The 21,736-nt window shown below is 46.8% G+C and overlaps 1 protein-coding gene across 5 annotated transcripts in view; it reads right to left on the bottom strand.

Moving 5' to 3' along the window:
- Positions 1–5,839: 5,839 nt before the first annotated feature.
- Positions 5,840–21,736, bottom strand: part of SH3KBP1 (SH3 domain containing kinase binding protein 1) — a 382,888-nt gene continuing 366,991 nt past the window's right edge. For all 5 annotated transcript variants that reach the window (XM_049872882.1, XM_049872883.1, XM_049872879.1 and 2 more), the window contains 4 exons: positions 17,265–17,393; positions 12,667–12,932; positions 7,370–7,433; positions 5,840–6,434 (listed from right to left, as the gene is read on the bottom strand). In XM_049872882.1, the coding sequence (XP_049728839.1) occupies positions 6,393–6,434; positions 7,370–7,433; positions 12,667–12,932; positions 17,265–17,393 (501 nt within the window). In that variant the 3' untranslated portion in view covers positions 5,840–6,392. The remainder of the gene's footprint in view (positions 6,435–7,369; positions 7,434–12,666; positions 12,933–17,264; positions 17,394–21,736) is intronic.

Raw genomic sequence — 21,736 nt, 5'->3', positions numbered from 1 at the left:
TGCTCAAATTTATAAAATAGATTCCATTTGGCATCAATCACAATTACCAATCCATCTATTCAGTCAAGGAAGACTTATCCAGCGCTTACTATCCACCTGGCAATGTTCTAGATGCTGGGGATGCAGCAGTGGAAAAAACAAAGTCACTACAATTCATGGTGGTTCATTCCAGGAAGGGGACACAGAAAACAGACAAGTGCATACATCGGGTGTCACCCGGTGAGAAAAATGAAGCAGGGTGCAGATATGGGTGCAGGTTAGGGTTGCTCTCCTTTGGGGGGGTATGCAAGGCCTCTCTGATGAGGTGTCATTTAAGCAGAGGCCAGAAGGAAGGAATCCAGACTTGACACCTACCTGAGGTTTAAAAGGTGAATATAATTTAGGGGCAGATAGGAGGTTAGTCACTATTGTATGCTAATGTTAATTCAATAGCATGTTAACTCAGGCAAAGATTGTTTTTGCTAAAATATCTCTGGCAATTCATACCCACACTTTGACTTGGTAAATCCACTTCTAAAAATTACCTTAAGGGCAAATTAGAAACATGGACAGGGGTTTCTGCTCCACGATTGTTGACCATCTCCTTTATTTAAAACAGAACAAAATGGGAGTTAACCTAAAATGTCCTTACTCCCCCGACCTCCCCACTCTCAATCTAGATTGTTCACCTCTTCTCTGTGATTCCAAAGCATCACATGCTTATCTCGGGGGACGGGCGGGCATTTCATACATGTGTTCAATCTCTACCCATCTACTTCCCTTCGGCATTCAACAGCAGGGCCTCAGTCCCTGGCAAACTCCTGGTTCGCTCCAATTGAGACTAAGAAAGAATCAGGAAGTTCGAAGAGAATCCCTTCCATTCCTCCTAAGATGCCTCTACTTTTCTTTTGGGGCATAACCTTGGAAATGTTACTGTTTTTTTTTTGTGTGTGTGTGTGGCTTTTCTGTTTGGCTTCAGGACGGCCTGGGCAGCTTGGTTAGTTTAAAAATTTGTTTGTTAACCCTTTAAAACTTTTTAATTCATTAAAACTATAGTGAAAATGTGCGTTTCTGGGGCACCTTCCCATCAAATGGCTCAAAGCTTGCCAACAGATGTCTGCATTCATTTTCTGGAGAACTAGTAATGTTCTGTAAGGGCGGGGGTGGGGGGAAGCATTCAAGACTTAACTGATGCAACCAAGGTGCCCATCAATGGATGAATGGATAAATTATGGTATATTCACACAATGGAATATTACGCATCCATAAAGAACAGGGAGGAATCTGTGAGACATTTCATAACCTGGAGGAACCTGGAAGGCATTATGCTGAGTGAAATTAGTCAGTTGCAAAAGGACAAATATTGTATAAGACCACTATTATAAGAACTTGAGAAATAGTTTAAACTGAGAAGAAAACATTCTTTTGTGGTTACGGGAGGGGGGAGGGAGGGAGGGTAGGAGAGGGGTAGTCACTAATTAGATAGTAGATAAGAACTACTTTAGGTGAAGGGAAAGACAACACACAATACAGGGGAGGTCAGCACAATTGGACTAAACCAAAAGCAAAGAAGTTTCCTGAATAAACTGAATGCTTCAAAGGCCAGCGTAGCAGGGCAGGGGTCTGGAGACCATGGTTTCAGGGGACATCTAAGTCAATTGGCATAATAAAATCTATTAACAAAACATTCTGCATCCCACTTTAGAGAGTGGTGTCCGGGGTCTTAAATGCTAGCAAGCGGCCATCTAAGATGCATCAATTGGTCTCAACCCACCTGGATCAAAGGAGAATGAAGAACACCAAGGACACAAGGTGATTACAAGCCTAAGAGACAGAAAGGGCCACATGAACCAGAGACTTACATCATCCTGAGACCAGAAGAACTAGATGGTGCCCGGCCACAACTGATGACTGCCCTGGCAGGGAGCACAACAGAGAACCCCTAAGGGAGGAGGGGAGCAGTGGGATGCAGACCCCAAATTCTCATAAGACCAAACTTAATGGTCTGAGACTAGAAGGACCCCAGTGGTCATGGCCCCCAGACCTTCTGTTGGCCCAGGGCAGGAACCATTCCCAAAGCCAACTCTTCAGACATGGATTGGACTGGACAATGGGTTGGAGAGGGATGCTGGTGAGGAGTGAGCTTCTTGGATCAGGTGGACACTTGAGACTATGTTGGCATCTCCTGCCTGGAGGGGAGATGAGAGGGTGGAGGGGGTTAGAAGCTGGCGAAATGGACACGAAAAGAGAGAGTGGAGGGAGAGAGCGGGCTGTCTCATTAGGGAGAGAGTAATTGGGAGTATATGGGTTTTTGTGTGAGAGACTGACTTGATTTGTAAGGTTTCACTTAAAGCGCAATAAAAATTATTTAAAAAAAAGACTTAACTGACATTATTGTATCAGCCTAATTTAATTAAACCCGTTGCCATTTAAAGAGCCCTGGTGGCACAATGGTTAAGGGCTCAGCTGCTAACCGAAACGTTGGTGGTTCAAACCCACCCAGTGGATCTTCTGGAGAAAGACCTGGGAATCTGCTCCCATAAAGATTACAACGTAGAAAAAACCCTCTGGGGCAGTTTGACTCAGTCACATGGGGTTGTATGAGTCTAAATCTTCTCAACGGCACCTAACAACAACAGCCATTGAAAGAGAATAGTTCTGTGAAGCTGGTTCTCTGGGAACTCAGCTCTTCATCGGCCAGTTTTTTTCTCTTCCTACTTTTCCTCAGAAAATTCCAGATACAATGTAATGGACCACCTTGCTCTATTGTTTGATTGAAGTATCACCTGTTGCTCCACTAAGAAAAAGGAATTGCCCATCTTACTGTGAATTCCAAATTCTCAAGCATGAGAAACACACACAGTTATCTGGGCCAATTAAAAAGGCATGAAATAAAACCACCTCTGGGACCTGCATCTACTTCATGGATTCTATTTGGCTTCAGGGGCCACGTTCTGCTCCATGTGTTGGGAACCAAGCTTTGGTGACCTTTGGGGCAGAACTAGGAAAGGCATGAAAGGTTCACCCCCTTAAGAGACGTGACCCCTTTCTCTTTCCTTACATCACTGACAAACATTAATTTCTGGCTGGGAAAGAATCTCCTTGGCCTTGGCCATCTTGTTTCTTCATTAGAACTAATTCTGGGAACAGGCCACAACACCTTCTTCTTCCCTGGGCTTTAGTCCTAAACTCCAAGCCCTCCCTCTGTGGGACACTCCGATCAGCCACGCTGAACACCCGTCACCCACATGGCCATTGCTTTGTTACAGTTCTCATTTGTACAAAACCAAAGAGAAAAGCTTTTCACCAAGCACTCTTGGTGCTAAAACATCTTGACATTACTTTGTACTAAAATAACTAGAGGGCTAAAACCTAATCTAATACAAAAAGGGGACAATGATGACCTCAGGTTACAATGCAGAGGACGTTGTAGAACCTGGGGATTATTTTTACTTAGACCCTGGCAACTATGAGCAATAAATTATATACCATGTGGTTTTCCCACAAAGGAGCTGGTTATGAAAGGAAATAAAACCCCACCATTAGCAACCAAGACACTCGCGGATGACAGACACAGACTGTCTTTATGGGAGAAAACAAAACATGTACTTGGTATGTTTCCTATAGGGCTATGCACGAATAAAGATGACTTTACACAATTATTCAAATAGTGATAATTTAATGATTTTTATGTGAAAAATTTTATACCTAACTAGCACTTTCTGCTGAAATATGAATATAAAGTTGAACAATTTAAAAAATGGAATTCACATCCGTCCACGGCTTTTAATGGATTATTTCTGCTCACGTGGGAAAGATGGGTGAGAAGGGCACTATTATATTTCGTGTCTCCTGAAGACACTTCTGTAAATCAACTTGTGTAAAATGGAGAAAAATAGTTTGTATTCCAAGAAATCATTCCTCTTGGACCATGACAACTTTGAGCGAAAATATTTTCACAAAATTTCATTTTAATCATCCTCTTTACAAAGCACAATACTTAAGACTTTTCTAAATACAACTTTAGAAAATGAAGCAAAAAAATAATCTCCAAGAGATGCCTGATAAGAGTCCATGCTGAACGCAAAAGATTTGTTTTAAAAGTGATACTTCCAAGCTTTTCGATATTCTTGATGGGTCCCTTTTGCAAAGTAAAGAGTAAAGATGGAGGCTGTCCAGGTGGCTCGCCCAGTTCCAAGATGCGTAATCCTCTTGCCGGTTAGCCTTGGAGGCAGTAATGAAGCTGGATACACCAACTCCTCCTTCTAGAATGGCTTCTCCCTCCCTCCATGTACAAAGGAAGCCAATGGTTGCTGAGAGGGGATGACACCAGCCCTCTATGTTGCATGTTGCCAGTGCCCAACAATGGCTCTCCAACCCCTCAACCTATTAACAATCCTACTCAGTATACACATTATACAAAACCGTATCATTAGAGATTTTCAAGACCAGTGAATGCAAAATCCAAACGTCAAAGACTCCAATCTGCATTCCTCTGTGAGGTGGTGGGAAATCTCTGAAGGCTTTACGTTTAACGTAAAAATACTTGAAATGGTCAAGGGCAAGGGAATGTTTGACAGTGACCTACGAAACTTGGCATTCTTGGCCCCAAGCCCAATGAGACCAAGGCTGCTGAAAAAGGTAGTCTAGCCAGGCCTGGGATCTGAGGGTGTGAGGTTGCTTTCTTTATACATTCCCTTCCCTTAAGTGTCTCAGCCCAGGAAGACCGGGGTGGTCTGGTAGGGCTCTGCAAACCCTCAGAGGGAAGCAACAGCCTCCAGCGGGCATGCGCATTCGTAGTAGGGTGGATGTGTAGTAGGGTGGATGTGTAGTAGGCAGATGTAGTAGGTAAGAGGAAGGTGGGGGAAGGGAGGGAGAAAGAGAAAGAGACACCGATTGGTAACTCTTTCAGTGATCAATAACATGGGGTGACCTTTTTTTTTGCATCATTCCTTCTGTGTTAACCAATTCCTATTCTTTGCAGTTGTGTAAATTTATTGATGTTTAGTAGTTTCACTATAAAACTCAGGAAATAGATGAAACAGCTTTCTAGAAACACAGAAAAACATCTTTGGGGGCCACTAAGGGATACCCCCAGTCCCCAACAATCTTGCAATACAGTATGCCCCTTATTTTTGGCTAAGTTTGAGCAAACAATAACATAGCCTAAGGCTGAGCTGTTCATTTGCTACAAAGATAAAGCGGACAAACAAACATGTAGTTCCTTGGGAAGGAGAAAGCAATTCCATAAATGCAAATAAGAGCCAAGGGCTAGGCATCAACACGACCCTCCCCCCATTCTCTTTGACCTGAGGAAGGGGTTACAAAAGCAAGGCAAAGGACATTCTGTGGCTCCAGTTTAAAGGATGACACACACAGATAACCTAGTGCAGGAAATAACACAACTTTCCCCCCTGGTGTTCACTTGCATTTTACTTTATTTATTTTTGCTTTAATAATGCATATTCTGTTCACGCAAAAGGTGCAAAGGACAGGAGGCAAGGGTTTGACTTGGCAGGTGAAAAATCAAGCAGGGGTGACATTCTAGTTTCATGAACAACCAAAACCCAGGAGAAACTTCAAAGTCACAGCTGGTACCACCTAGCACTCCCAATTTCACAGCTGTCTCCTCTTCGGACCTTTGGCGATGGTGAGGGAAGCTTTGAAGACAGTGGCCTCTAGTGGACTTTAACAAGTGGCTAAGTAAACTTTTTTTTTTTTTTTTTGGATCATGGTAGCTGCATCACAAAAGCTCCAATCCAGAGGGTGGTAAAAAGAAGGCACAGATCATTGCAAACACCAGATTTTCTCTTTCTCTTTTTGTAAATATACCAACACAGAGAAGCTAAAATTGATCTGAGGGTGGTGGACTTTGTTGGCAGCAGGAAGGGATGGGATGGACCTAAAATTGCATACGTAATACAATCCTAAAGGGGAAAACAAAGCGAGGCAGCTTGCGGCCTGAAGCAAAAGAAGGGGATTCTCACTCCTGACTTATGTGTAGTACAAACACTGGAGGGGTCTGGGACAAAACACGATTAAAAAAATCAAAAAATTATAAAGCTTGTAAACGAAGAACCGGAAATTACATTTTATTCATGGAAAATATCATCAAAATAGTACCACTATGGACTAAACTGCCTGAGTTTTCATTTCGCGTTGAGATCTCAAGGTAGAAAAGCCTTTAGCACAATTTGCTCTGTCGAAGTGCCAGACCCAGGGCTACACCATGGGATAGATTCTCCTCTTGGATGGAATTTGTGTTGTGCTATCAAGACTTTTGTGCTAATCTTTCACACAGGGATATATGGAGGCAAACCTTTCATCTTTTGGCACAAGGTTATTTTGGCTGGGGCGGAAAATTTGAGTCTCTGACTCAGGATGAAAAATGCAACATTTCATTGATCAAGTATTCATTTTGATTGAAGAGCTTTCTTTATGTCGTTAACTTCCATCTATAAAGGAAAACAGAACCACACAGTCACATGGAGTTGGCGGGTTTTCTATACGCTGGAAGATGATCAACCTGGGTATGTTAAAAGAAATCAACCTGACAATTCTACAGGCGAAGTGGTGTCTGGATGAAGAGTTGACTAAGATACTAGACATGGCCCATGCCTAAGGAATAGGCACACGGACTCGATGCACCAGGAAACTGTGGCTATTTTCACTCTCAGGCTACCAATACCCAAAGTTGGTCAAAAGCAGCAATGAGTCCAGCTGCCTGGCCAGAGGAACTGCCAGACCATCTGGCAGTGTTGGGCTGGGCCTGGGGTGTCTGTCAGTGTCCCCAAAGTGATGACGAGCAGGTGCCATCCTTTTCTTAAGCAGCATGGCTCCCACTCACCCCCGAGGGCTCCAAGTGCATTAAAGCTGAACTCCTGCACACACTGCCATTTGGTAAACAGAGTCGCATTAGAGACTAGAAGGGAACAGAGCTTTGATGTCCTGGCAGGACTGACATGCCATCAGGGAGAAATAAAGAACTGAAGAGCAAGTGTGGACAGCTGTGGTCCCTGGGGTCCCAATGACCACACGGCAGAAGCCAGCTGGTCACAGGGCCTCCCCAGTGCCATGTCTTCTAGCAGTTACTATAATGATGCCTCCTGGAAACTGGCAAAACTTTCCACAGAGCAGATGTTTAAGATAAATCCTAAATGAGAAGCCCAACTGAGGGCAAGTTTACTCATGTCTCCCTTTCCCAAGATTTCCTGGATCCCAGAAAGGATGTGAAGTGAGCCTACACAATTCTAAGAAAATTGTCACAGGGAGCGTGTCTAAATCTGCAGAGAAATAACAATCAATTATCTTCAAATTAAAGCCCTGACGCTGCTCCCACCCTCAAATGAACCGCTAGGCCTCAAGGGCAGCAGGACTCTGGGGGACCCACCTGCAACCGAAGCCGGATTTTCTTCTCTTCATCCAACTCTGACAGTAACTGCTTAATCTCTCGTCTGAAAAACAAACGGCAATGAAATTAAACAGAAGCCCAGACTTCCCCCGTGAGAGATAACAAATCTTTCATTAACACCGCAAAATAAATCTGACCCTTTTACAAAGAAGTGGACAAAACATTATTTAATTTTTGTATTCTTGTTGCTTAAAATTTGTTGCCGGAAGAAAGGCTTGCCATTATTTCTTGGCTCCCAAAACATGTTGCCATAAAATGCTAGGTATGGAACTGGCCTTTGAGACTCCTTAGTTCGAGCCTTCTCATTTAGATGGGGAAACTGAGGCCCAGAGAGGCGGTATGGCTTGCCCAGTGACTAGACTCCAGGTGTCCAGGCTCGTGTTCTGCTGTCTTCCCTTTCACTACCCATTTCAGAATCACTGGTCCTTAAATGTACTTACATAATAAATTTCGTTTCCTTTATTTTCACAGTTTTAAATTAAGAAAAGGCTACTGGTATGTTTTCACTGATTCTCGCAAAATCCTACAAATAGTAATACCCTAAAACTTGGAGGTAAATTAACTGAAGTAACGATGTCTGACAACCACGTAGTAGAGGCAGTGGACAGGAGTTAGGGTACACAGTCCAATGCCCTTCCCAACAATAGACGACAAAGCGGCAAAAACCCAATCATTTCACCATCTGAGGGTGCTATACTTCGGACACTTCAATCATTCAAACATTGTCAGAGAGGTGTTCTCCATTTTAAGGTATTAAACACTCCGCTTTACATGCAGATTTTTTGAAAACCAAGAAGCCAAGCCTGCAGAAGCAGCACAGTAAACAAGGCAGATGTTATAGGCCACTCACTCGCTCCGATGAGCACCGTGACGCTCCCTATGCTTGGCACAGCGCCCTGGCACTGCTGTCGACACGTCGGGTTATCGATGTGACTAAGTTGAGACTGCTGCATTTAGTCAAGCACACATGACGCCCAAGATCTCAGTGGGCACCACTTAGGGTGTAGAAAAGAAGCAGAAGATGAGTTCCTGAGCAAACCTCATGGCCCCAGGGAAACCACAGCATGCAAAGCCCCGAGTCATCCAGCTGGGGGGAGTGAAGGAAGTCACTAAGTTTTGAACACCAAAAATGGATGGAAGTCCACGAAGAGGAAGGAAGATGGGGAAAGTGATGGAGAAGAGCCAGGGCAGAAGCAGGGAGGGGAAAGCCAGTACACTGGGGGAGGGAAGGGAGGCTGTGCAGACTTGAGGTGAAGGCTGAAACTGACACCAAGAGCTAAAGTGGGAGCCCGGTGGGGGCCCAATAGCCCTAGGCTGGGGAAGGCTGGGAAAGGCCTTGGAGGAGGGGCAACCAAGAGGTGTTGACTGAAGACGCTGGTTGGGGCAGGATGACCCTGGCCAACTATGTGCAGGCTTCATAGTGGGGATGGGGGTGGTGGCAGCACCAGTGGTTCTGAGCTCAGAGGTAGGCTCAGGCCATTTTACACGTGCAAATTCCAGTCACCTCTCAGAGGATTAGACACTGGGGTCAAAAGGGCTGAAGCCTTGGGTTCAGGTCCCTCTGAGCCAATGATGGTCCTGTTTGCCCACTAGTGGGCGAAGGGAAGCAGGAAGGCCATAGCATGGTGAGGTCAGCCAGGCCCTCAGGACTCAGAGCTGCAGGGAAACAGTGGCTCCGGCCCAGGCAACGCACTGCCTTGGGAATGAGCACTGCTCTTTCCCATTGGCCCTGGGGGCATCATCAGGGTGTGTGGAACTAGCAGATCTTTGGGCTCTCTGGCCTCAGGTCATGCCCACAGGGCACCAGGAAGTGGGCAATAATGACACTAACAACAGCAGCCTACAAGCATGAGTCCTGACTTGGGCCAGGCCTGGTCATGTTCTTTTCATTCATCGTTGACAGTGTTGACAACCACCCTGCACATGGCAGAAAAGCCCTAGTTACTCCCACTTTCCACAGGAGGCACCCGGGGTCAGGGAGGCTAAATCATTTGCTTCAGGTGGATGGCTGATTAGTGTTAGAGCCAAGAGTCTGCACCCAGATGTGTCAAAGGTGCAGGCCTTTGTGCATTTGGAGATTCCATTCCTGCGTGAAGGGACTGACGTGGGTCTCATCACTGCGTTGACAATCTGCACGAGGCGCTTACAAAAGCCCCAGAGCTGTCAATACGCAAGAGAGTAAAGTTCTACCAGAACTTGGGAACAGAAATCACTGTAAGATTTAGAGGCAGATGAAGCTGAAGAGCTCCTTGACACCACTTGCTGAGGGGGTCAAGTCCCCTCCTCAACCCCAGAGATTCCGGTGATCTGTCAGACAAGCCAGCCCTTTTGTACAACCAGTGGGATTGGGGATGGTGTTCTAGAATCTACAAAGGCAGGCTCAAGGCCCGAGGGCTGGGAGCAGCTGGGAGTGGGAAAAAGAAGGGGGACCGCAGGGCAAGATGGGAGGATGGTGAGAGAGATGTGGTGGGGCGTGAGGAGGGCAAGGCAGGGAGAGGAGGAAGAAAATCCAGCAGCAATGAAGAATTTCCAGAAAGGACAAGCAGCTCAGGCGGCTGTGGCAGGAGCCCCCTGGGCTGGGTAGGTAGTCTTAAAAATAGCTAACCATGTGGCAAGCGAGAACTAGGGGCCACACAGTGTCCTCAGGCTTTATGAGTAGGGACTTGTTGAGCGCGCCTAAGAACCCCAGGAGGGGCATTATCTCAGGGTTAAACAACAACAAAAACTAAACTCATTGCCATTGAGTCAATTCTGACTCACAGCAACCCTATAGGCAGGGCAGAAATGCCCTGTAAGGTTTCCAAGGCTGTAAATCTTTAAGAACGCAGACTGCCACGTCTTTTACCTGCTGAGTGGCTGGTGGGTTTGAACTGCTGACCTTCTGGTTAGCGGCCAAGCACTTAAGCACTATGCCACCAGGGCTCCTTATCTCAGGGTTACAGATGAGAAAATGGAGATGGGGAGGGCTTCAGTGACTGGCCCAAGGTCACATGGCTCATGAGAAGCCAGGCTGAGACTGGAACCCCACCCATCTGGCGGAACTTGTGTTCTTAACCACTTGCCAACCTGCTCCATGGCTCAGCCCTGTGGTGAGGGCTGACCTGGACTTGGATCCTCCGAAGCCAGAGACATGCCTTGGGCAGCTGGCAACATGCTGGCGGCCTGGCCCAAGCAGCCCAAGATGGAGTAAGGTTCCAGGGCTGCTTAACCCCAACCCCTCTGGAAGCCTGGCAGCCTGGGAAGAAAGCCCACACAAGTGGTGGCTGGCACTCTGTGAGCGGGAGACTTGCTGGTGGCCACTGTTTTCTTCAGGTAGGACATATGAGGTGGAGGCTGCATGTCCCCACTGCCCTCGACGCTTTCTCTCACTGACACCTCTCCCTGGTGAAATCCTCTAAGACCCAGAGTCATGTTCCCTCCAGCATAAAGAAATTTTGACTAGGAATGCAGTTTGGCCAAGTGGGTGGCGCTCTGAACTGGAGGTCGGGAGGCCTGCATAGGAGCCCCTACTTTGCCTCCAAGACACTGTGAGGTCGTTTCTGGGCCTCAGTGCCCCCATTTCTGAGGGCCCTGCTCCCCCTGACCATCTTTGCCAACTTTCTGTTGGCTGTCTTCTCTTCTGTATGCCATTCAGATTGTGACTTCGCTGAGGGCAGGCACTGTCTCTCCCATGGCTTGAGCGTCTCTGACATTTCCCAGAATGGTGCCCGCCTCACTCCTGAATTAACTTACCTCTGGTGTTGCCCTAGAGGTGGGTTTCTTAAAGTTTGTTCCTGTGCCACATGCATCAGCCTCATGTGAAGAGCTTGGTGTTAAAATGCAGAGTTCTAAGCCCTGCCTCAGCCCTCCTGGATCTGACTCTCAGAGACCCAGAACCTGACTTCTGAACGGGCTGCTCTGTTTGGAAGTCTGAGAACCACTGTCTTGGGATGTTGTGGGGCTGTGGGGTCAATGTCTTGGCAAGGGACATGTGTCATGTGGACATGGATGGGGCCGTTGGGTACCCAAACCTGTAATACCCAGAGCCAGAATGGAGCTGTGGACTTTAACAAGATGTAAGTTAGGGGCAACCTGGCTGGCTCCGGGTGGCCCTCTCTAGTATCATCCTGCTGGTTCTGGATATTATCTGACAAATCCCTCCTAGGTAGGGGTAAGTCCAAGAGGCCTCGGTTTCATATAACACTTCCCAGCCTGAGTGGAACAGAACTGCTTAGAGCCACATTCCTCAAACTACATTCCATGCAGCACCAGAACTCAGATGCTGTAGAAAAAAGGGTTCTGCGATTAAGCACGTTTGAGAAACACTGCGTACTCAACTTCCCTCCATCCTCCTGATATACAGTGAAGGCTCTGAGCAGTCCTTCTGAGAAGAAACGAACTTTGTTTAACCCAGTTATTCCCCAAAGTATCTGACCATGAAACACTTCAGGGCCCCCCAGCCCCGTGGGGTGGAGGCAGGGTACTGCTTCTGCCCAGTGCCAGTTCCTGCTGCCGCCCCTTGCCACCTCATGATTCACAGCTGTCCCACACAGCCCTGAATCTGCCCTTGCTGTCCTCTCCATCTGGTGGGCCACTTGGCAGTTCTAGTTCATCTTTCAAAATCCTCCTCAGGAAACACCTCCTTAAGGTGTCTCCTGATTCCCTCAAGAGTGAGCTAACTGAGCCCCAAACTCTGTGCACCTTAGTTTACCTAAGATTAGGGCCGCCATGCTTCTGATTTCTTTTACCAGTGTCGTCATCGCACAAGGCATTCTGTGAGACATCGATTATGGTATATGTTTTTGTTTATAGGTCTTTCTCCCCACCTCTCTTGGGGGAGAGCGCGTGTGTAGGCATGAACAGAGAAACTCCCTCCCAGCTTCATGGTGAGAACATTTTGCCGAGTGTAAAGTCTCAGGTTTAAAGATGCCCTACGCCTTTTTCATGCAATATGGCCCCTAAATGCAAGCCAATTAGTTCATCTGGCAGCTAACTGAAGCAACTGCAATTTTGCTGATACTGGCGGGAAAACTGGCTCTTGAACGTATTGAGAAACGGCGCATGTGAACATTGTTTCATGGGTGCTACAAGGGATTTTCCTTTGAGCATCCTGCTGAGAGCATCAGGCCCAGGATGGCCTCGCCCCTGCACACGCCCTTCCTGCCTGCAGTAGGTCCAGTGTAAACACCACGGAGCTGTGCTCAGTGCAACCTCTCTGTCCATCCTAGCCCTCCACCACAGGGAGGCCCTGGGCCACAGGAGCAGCCCAGGGCAGGAAAAAGGGTCCCTGCACTTACTTCTGCTGGTCCTTCATGGTCTCAATGATGCTCCTCAGCTCACGGACCTGCGTCCTCAGCTCCTCCACGGCTGCCTGGCTGCTGGCCGCAGGCTCCATCTTTGGTTTTCCTTCCGTGCCAAACAGAGACGGGGAGTTGGCTCTGTGTCCGGCTGTTCCCAAAGAGGACGAGAGGGGGGAGGGTGCTGCCGCGGACAATGGGGCTGGCCCACCGCTTGCAGACATGGCCCCTGGCTTGGGCGGCAGGGAAGCTTTGTTGTCCGACACCTGTGACGAGGGAGGAGAGAGGGTCAGAGCCAGGAAGGCATGTGCTGTGCCCCCTGTCCTGGGGAGCAAGCCCTCCCCACTGCTCTCCACAGTTCCCACCACTCTCTACTTCCTCCACAGCCACAAAGGGCCTGCTTGGTGCAGGCAGCCCCCCTTCAAGTGCCTTCTTCCATGTATTTTATGTTTAACCGCCTTTTTGGATAGGTAGTTATTAACTGGTTCAATGTACATGCACAGAGCCTAGCTACATGTCAGACTCCCCAAACTCAGAAGTGAGCAAGACACTCTCCTGGCACTCGAGCAGCTCAGAACCCAGCAAAGTGCAGGCAGGGAGGCAGGCAGGCAGACAGACATTACACTGCAGAGGAGTGAGAAAACCCACACCAGAGAAGGGAGGCAGGCAGAGCGGGCCATGGAAATGCAGGAGAGGGGCCAGCCACCCGGAGGAGGAGCTGACAGCTCCGTCCTGGAGGAGGACTAGGAGATGGCCAGTAGAAAGGAAGGCTGGTTGGAGAAGGACATTCTAGGAAGGAGGGACGCTAGAGGCAAAGGTCTAGAGACCGGAGAACAAACTGCATTTCTGGAAGAAGGCGGATTAGCAGGGCTGGAATGTAAGAGGGGCAGAAGAGAGGTGGGGTGGGTGGTAGAAAGGGCTTGTTGACAGGTTAAAAAGATTGTGTGTCAAGCTAGATGACTCTGGCTGTAGAAGGGCCTTGCAATTGGCAAGGACACCTGCTGGGAGACTCTTGAACAATGGAAGACAGAAATGGTGAGGGCTAGACCTAGGCAGTGGCCAAGGGGATGGAGAGAAGACAGCTTTGAGGTGTGGGTGGCAGGCTCATCCACCACAGTGCTGGGCGCTGTTTCAGATACCGGGTGGGGAAATCGCCAGAAGAGGTGGAAGCCAGGGGGATGGAAAATACAGAAGCAAAGAAGAGGCCCAATGATGGGGTTCTGGGAATCTCCAAGTTTAAGCGGTGGGGAAAGAGTGGCGAGAGAGGTAGAAGCAAGACCAGAAGGGGGTTCTGAGTTACCGGAGCCTCCTGGAGAAGTCCCCAGAAAGAAAAAGTGGTTGAATAAGTGGGTCAAAGGTGCTATGGGTAAAACTGGGGGAGCCCATTTGGTGGAGCAATGAGGACAGATACCTGATGATGGCAGGCTGGTGCCTGATGGGAGGTGAGGGGTGCAGCCTGCAAGTTTAGAGCTCTCTTTCTAGAAACTCAGCTAAGGAAGGGAGGAGAGAGAGAGGGTGCCCATGCAGAAGCCTCAGGAGCGGACAGAATCAAGGAGGGCCTTAGTTTGCTTTCAAAGATGATATGCTCAGAGAAAGAGCCAACAGGGCCAGGCTGAAGACCAAGGGGACAAGAAGGGGACGACTGATGGAAGACTATTCTGAGGCAGCCAGGAGGGCACAGGCAGAGGGAAGGGTCACAGGGCCAGGGGCAGGAGGGAAGAGAGGCACCTGGTGGGCCCAGGGGAGGAGGTGGAAGGGGAGTTGGCAGACAAGAGGGGAGGAGGGAAAGCAGTGAGCTAGGATCGGCGGGTAGATTTTTGCCTCCTGTCCTGTCTTGTCTCCATGTGAGTGACAGGAAGTTGAGGCTGGTGGTGACGCCTGGCCACCACCCCAGGGCAGGAGCCAAGAAGGGGCTGGGCTGGCGTGGTGAGAAGGGAGAGCAGACTTGGGCTATGCTAGAGGGAGAGGCCGGGCAGAGGGAGTAAAGGCAGATGGGCTATCGTTCCCAGCCTCTCTGCTTGCCTGCCTGCTGCCTGCTTTTTCTCTGCCAAGTTACCATTGAGGGAAGCGCTCTCTGCAATCTAGCCATGCGGTGCCTCCACGTTAGTAGGAGTTAGAGTACAAGGGAAGAGGAACTGACATTGACATTGGGGGATCCTGGTCACAGGCCTGACATCATGGGCTAGACAATTCAAATGAGGATCAACGGGCCCACACATTTTACTGAGCAGGAAACTGAGGCTTAGAGAAGTGGCTGAGTAACCCTCCAAGTCTCACAGCTAAGCATCAGCAGAACAAAGGGGGTTCAGTCCCTTCCTCCATCAGCCAGACTCCTTTCGCCCACTGTGACTGTGGCTGCTGGTATCTGGCGATACACTCCCTGTTCCTATTTTCTTTGCTTATTTCCTACTCTTGGGGTCCTGCTTTTCCCATTTCCCACCCAGCATCCTTCTGTACCTGCCAACCCACCAATTCCCTTGTTGTTGTTGTTAGGTGCCATCGAGTCGATTCTGACTCACAGCAACCCTATGTACAACAGGACACAACACTGCCCGGTCCTGCACCATGCCCACAATCTTTGCTATGTTTGAGCCCATCATTGCAGACACTGTCATCCATCTTGTTGAAGGTCTTCCTCTTTTTTGTTGACCCTGTACTTGTAAGGGTCATGTAGTGTAACATGATTCCCTTACACTAATATAATTCCGGGCACTTCTCGAATTAACGATTCTCTTAATGTTTCCTACAGGACTCACTCTCCTGGGCCTGTGCAGCTTTTATAAGCCTCAAAGAGTATACGCCACCACAGGCCCTGAGCAAATTAGCTCAAGTGCAATTTCCAGATACAAAGAAGAGCATGATAGGACAACTCTGGGGACATGAAATACACTAACAGGATACCAACCAAACCAAACCCATTGCCAATGAGCTGATACTGACTCAAACTGACCTTACAGTACAGAATAGAACTGCCCCATAAGGTTTCCAAGGAGTGGCTGGTGGATTTGAAATGCCAATCTTTTGGTGAGCAGCCGAAAGCCTAACCACAGCGCCACCAGGGTTCCACTAATAGGAAAACCAAAAAACCAAACCCGCTGCCGTTGTGGCAACTGCGACTCATAGCGACCCTACGGGACAGAGTAGAACTGGCCCATAGAGCTTCAAAGGAGTGGCTGGTGGATTCAAACTGCTGACCTTTTGGTTAGCAGCCAAACGTTTAACCACTGGCGCCATCAGCACTAATAGGATAAAACCAAAACCAAAACTGGTGCCATTGAGTCGATTCCGACTCATAGCGACCCTGTAGGACAGAGTAGAACTGCCCCATAAGAGTCTCCAAGGAGCGCCTGGCAGATTAGAACTGCCGACCCTTTGGTTAGCAGCTGTAGCACTTAACCACTACGCCACCAGGGTTTCCACGAATAGGATAGAATTGTGGAAACCAGAACTGTGACAAACTGCTGTCCACCAGTAGGTGTCACTATAGACACACCCCAGGGACCTCAGAGAACACAACTGTAGGTACTTCTCTGGAGTCACCAGAAAGCACTAGTCGAAACCAAATTTCTACAAATGGAATCCTTTGATAATGGAAGAATTCAGTTGTGTGAAAAATTACAATTGATCAAGAAAATCCATACCTGTAAATTCTTAAATCTTTGAGAAGGAAAACCCCACATAATCTTTGATTTCTTTTTTAAGTCCTGCTTCAAATGTCTTAAAAAATGGCTCTGGTTTTCTGTTTTTAGACAGAAAAAGACATTGCTAACACTTATAGAAAATAATTCCAATTGACTGGGTTCTGTTAATACGAGAAAATGGAATTTTAAAATCTTGGTTCATACTCATAGGAAGAAGAGAACTTGTACAGGGTGCACCTCTGAAGCCACACACAGTAGCTAACCAATGTTTTGTTTCTCACAAATCAATAACAAAATAGCTATGCCATTCCCTGGGTATGCAGAGAAATTAAAATGCTTTCAGACTAGAAATGTACCCTGAACGACAAATCCAAATCAGCTCCTTTAAGAGACCCCATTTGTTATTTGCATTTACCAATTGCCCACTATAATTTCTGACACTACCAGCTTTGAACATAAAAGTCCAGCTCTGCGGGCAGAGGGCACATTGTTTAATATATTCTTTCTAGGCACCTGTAGGCTTTTAAAGTTATTTTGGCTGTTGGTGAAGGAGGCGGTGGCGGTGGCGGTGGCGGTGGCGTGCTTGTGTGTGTACCGGCATTTGTGTATGTGTGTTTGACAGTATGGAGCGGAAGCTGAGCCAGAGGAGAAAATAACATGGGAAATAAATAACTGAACCTGTATCTCAGGGATCCTGCCAGCTGTGGAGGCTCTGTAACATGCCTCAAGGATTTTGATGACTAAACTCATGACTGTCACTAAAGAATGACAAATGCCTGCACTTTCTGCCCATCCTAGTTTGGTTTACAATGTACACATCTACATGGGAACGGATGGGAATGAAGGGAAGAGGAAAGGCTATAGTAACTACATTTCTTCAAAGCCTGTCTTTAAAGCCTGCATGGAAAGGCAGGGCTTCCTTTGCTGTCAGGACACCTAGCTGGGCTGGTCACTCACTTGGGATATGGTAACAGTCTTTGACGTTTTCTTTGACGCGTCTGCTCCTCTGTGCGCAAGTGAAACGTGTTCCTCTTTCTCTTCTTCTGGACTTGGAGAGTCAAATATATCAGGGCTTGAGAGGGACGACTGGATAAGGCCAAAAGAAAATGCGGTCAGAATTACACCTTAGCTGACGGAGCTTTCCTTAGTATAATGCTGTACACTTTTCAAAGCACTTCTCGATGCTTCTATTTTGTTTCCTCAGTATAACCCCAGGAGGCAGAAAGTGTGTGGATATCTGTTTACTGGAGACAGTCGCGCAGCTCATTAGTGGTAGAACTGGGACTAAGAACTACGGTTTCCTAAACCAGGAATCTTTCCACTGCTCCCTGGACTCTTTTTCCATCGATGCCCATCAATTAATTCACCCATTTCATCATCCATCCTTGCCTGCTCCCTCCCTCCCTCCTTCCTTTCTATAAAGATCTGCTATTGTGTGCCAGGCACTGTGTGTGGTACTGTAGACTGCATGGTGCACGTCATACAGGGTCCTGCCATCCCAGGGCTGATGGTCCAGTGGGGAAGGACAGACAGGTCAACAGGAGGCTGCCTCTAGCTGTCCTCTACTTCATCCCTTCGGGATCACAAAATCTGCTGCCTACTGACAGGCCCTAAAAGGACGTGTCTGAGGGGAACCCGTTTCCTGGGGAAAGGGATCAACAGGCCTGCTGCCCAGTGTCCAGAGCCTGAGAAAACAGGTTTGCCTGCCAGCACAGCAAGCTCATGTCTCACCTGGCACCTGCTGCTAATCTCTGCCCTCATTACTGCTGACAATCAATATCCATTTTGGAGTCTATATTTGCTGAGGTATATTCAAAAAGTGGCATCTTGTTGGTAGAATAGTGGGATAACATCACTACCCTCTCTGCCTCACTGTGAAGATCGAATAAGCTGGGTGAACGTGAGACAACTCACTGAAATTCACCTAGTCAGAAATGATTATTGTACTAGAATGTTCCTATTTTAGGACAAAACAGATGAAAGTAAGAGTTCCCATAGCAAGGATTCTTTTTCCTAAATTTATTTTTTTGTTGTTGTTGAGAATATACACAGCAAAATATATACCAATTCAACAGTTTGTGTGTACCATTTGGTGACACTGATTACATTCTTCGAGTTGTGTGACCATTCTCACCCTCCCTTTCTGAGCTGTTCCTCTCTCATTAACATAAACTCACTGCCCCCTAAGGTTCCTATCTGATCTTTCGAGTTACTGTTGTCAACTTGATCCCATATAGAGCATTAAAAGAGCATAATGCTCAAGGCAGACCTTTTTTTTTTTACTAGTTAGCTAAACTATTGCTTAGTTTTAAGAAGACTTCAGAGGATATTTTTGGTTTAAGGTTTAAAGATTATTCCAAGGCAATGGTTTCAGGGGCTCATCCATCCTCCACGGCTCCAGAAAGTCTGGAGTCCATGAGAATTTGAAATTCTGTTCTGCACTTTCCCCTTTTTGATCAGGATTTTTCAATGGAATCTTTAATCAAAATGTTCACTAATGGCAGGTGGACACCATCTAGTTCTTCTGGTCTCAGGGAAAAGGAGGCGGTTGTTCATGGAGGCAATTAGCCACACATTCCATAGCCTTCTATTCCTGACTCTCCTTCTTCCTCTGTTGCTCCAGGCAAATAGAGACCAATTGCTGTGCCTTGAATGGCTGCTTGCAAGCTTTTAAGACCCCAGGAACTACACAACCAACTAGGAGGTAGAACAGAAGCACTAAACACATTATTAGGCCAGTTAACTGGGATGTCCCATGAAACTATGACCCTAAACCTCCAAATCGAGGAACCAAATCCCACGAGGTGTTTGGTTGTATATAAGCAGCCTTGGAAGCTATTCTTTTCTGTTGTTGTCATTGTAAATGTATCTATGATACAACTTAGCAAGGATTCTTTTTACACAACGAATCTTCCAGAGATATCTTTGGGTGAGCTCATATTCACCCTCACCTCTATGCCTTCTACCCCTTACGGTAGAAGGAGAGTCTCGTTTAGAATCACCACTCGGCGCCATTAGAAAACCATCACATCTACCGATCCTGTTTGTTTTGTTACTAAGGCAGAAACCTAATGCATTTTAGGGAATTTGTTAAGCAAAATCTTAAATTTAAGAAGTCTTGTTTGTTAATCTTCATTCAATCTGAAAATCCAATTACCTAGAATACCCTCCCCTCTCAAGCTTTCCTATTAATCTAGGCTTAACTGCTTAACCACCTTGCAAGGCCTGCATCATTTCATTTTGAGATTCTATTCAAAAAGCCGCTTTCCTCTTACACAGCCTATGGTTCGTGAGCTGCCAATCACAGCTTGCTCTTTGAATCCTATAAATGTAATAGCTCTAACTAGGGTGAGAGGCCACCAGCTGGGGAATCATGACTGGTGCATTTCCTCAATCATTTCCCCCAGTGGCCTTTTATGAAATACGCTTACGTATACTAATCCCATTTTGCCATCAAAAACCTACGGGTGCAAGCTGCAAAAAGAGTAAATATGAATTCAATGTCCACATCCATATGGGAATGGATGGGAATGAAGAGAGGAGAGTATAGTAATTACATTTCTTCAAAGCACAAATGTATCCTGTTGTCTTAAGTCTGCAAATACAATTGCTTCATATAAAGTTCCAAGCTTTAAGTCACTGTGCTACAAGCTTCCTACAGGCAGGGGCTATGGACATATCACTCTCAGTTGTAGCGTTGGTGACTGGCATATAGCAGACAGTGTCAGTAAATACCTGTTGAATGAGTGAAAGAACAAATAAACTTATGTGAAGACAAGATGCCTTTACTGCATTTCCCAAAATACACAGGAACTACCAGACATAGGATGCACGGGCCAAGGGTGGGGTAAAACAAACAAACAAACAAACAAATCAAACCCATTGCCACTGAGTCAATTCCAACTCTTCATGACCCTATAGGGACAGAGTAGAACTGCCCCACAGGGTTTCCAAGGCTGTAATCTTTGTGGAAGCAGGCTACCACATCTTACTCCCTCAGAGTGGCTGGTGGGTTAGAATTGCTGACCTTTTGATTAGTAGCTACGCGCTTAACTACCACACCACCAGGATTCCTTAAGGTGGGGTCATGTTGCCATCAAGTCGATTCCAACTCATAGCGACCCTATAGAACAGAGGAGAACTGCCCCATAGGGATTCCAAGGAGCACCTGGTGGATTCGAACTGCTGACCTTTTGGTTAGCAGCCATAGCTCTTAACCACTAAGCCACCAGGGTTTCCAAGGAGGTAGTAATGTGAACCTCTCAAAAAAAAAATTTTTTTTTTTATATTTAATTCTGGAAACCTCAAGGTTCTTTTGACCTTGAAAAGTCAGGAAGAATTTCGAAGGAAAACAAAAATGATGACAGATTTATAGAGAAGATGTAGGAGGTCGGATTAAAAATCTAAATATGGAGGTACTAAAAAAAAAAGAAGCAATTAAATAGGCTGTGTATAGATGGGGAGTGTCGGGGGGTGTGAAGAGGGGAGAGGGAAAGGGGACAGAGGTGGTGCTGACACAGAGCTCCATATAAAGGTGAAAAAAGAAACCACTTTTTCAAGCCCTTCTCCCCAAACATGTCAATACATGTGAGGGTTGCTTCATACAAGAGGGAAAGTAGGACAACCCAAACCACACTTTCAGACTCAGCAGGAAGGAGAGGAGAGGGTCAAGGGCAGTGGCATTCTGCTTCTAACTGATGACACCTCAGGTAGGATCAGGGCTGAGGTGAAAAGACAGTGTCCCTGGGAAACCTGCAAAAGGTTCACTCTTCGGTGCCTTGGGGTAGGGGTCACTAGGCCATACAGCAGTGTGCCCAGCAAGGATAAGGATGCGTATGTATCTACTGCTTGGGAGAGGCACACTCCATCACCTTTGTGGAGGACAAGTTTGCAACCTGTGGCAAAAGCAAAGCTTGCACCGCCTTTGGCCCACATTCAGAATGATTTGACCTAAGTGAATCATTTTGGAGCAGCATAAGATTTTTCCAGAATGATATTCACTTTGGTGTTGTTTACAATGAAGAATGGGAAACAACATAAATTTCCAATAATAATGCACTGGCTAGACAAACACTCCCATATATTTGTAGGTTAGAAGGCCAGGCGGCCATTAAATGTGATGTTACAGAGAATATTGTAGTGATTGGGGAGAAAGTGGTGCACGTGGGGGAGGCGAAGCAAGTTCCAAAACACTGGGTGCTATGGGATCCCATTTTTGAAGAAATAATCTTACATATACAAATAATAATAATAGTAACCCACTAAGGATTACAGCAACAGGTTAGCAGTTCTCCGTTCTGGGAGCAGGATGAGTTGACTTCCTTTATGCTTTTCATTGCTCAAGTGTGGTATAATAAGGGTGCAACAGGTGTGCAGTAAGGAAAGCAATTATTACAAACCACTCAAACCAAAAACCTCTACGGGCTCCT

The sequence above is a fragment of the Elephas maximus genome, chromosome X, assembly GCF_024166365.1.
Source record: "Elephas maximus indicus isolate mEleMax1 chromosome X, mEleMax1 primary haplotype, whole genome shotgun sequence".
In the NCBI taxonomy this organism is placed as follows: Eukaryota; Metazoa; Chordata; class Mammalia; order Proboscidea; family Elephantidae; genus Elephas; species Elephas maximus.
This window is presented reverse-complemented; position numbering and strand designations above follow the sequence as displayed.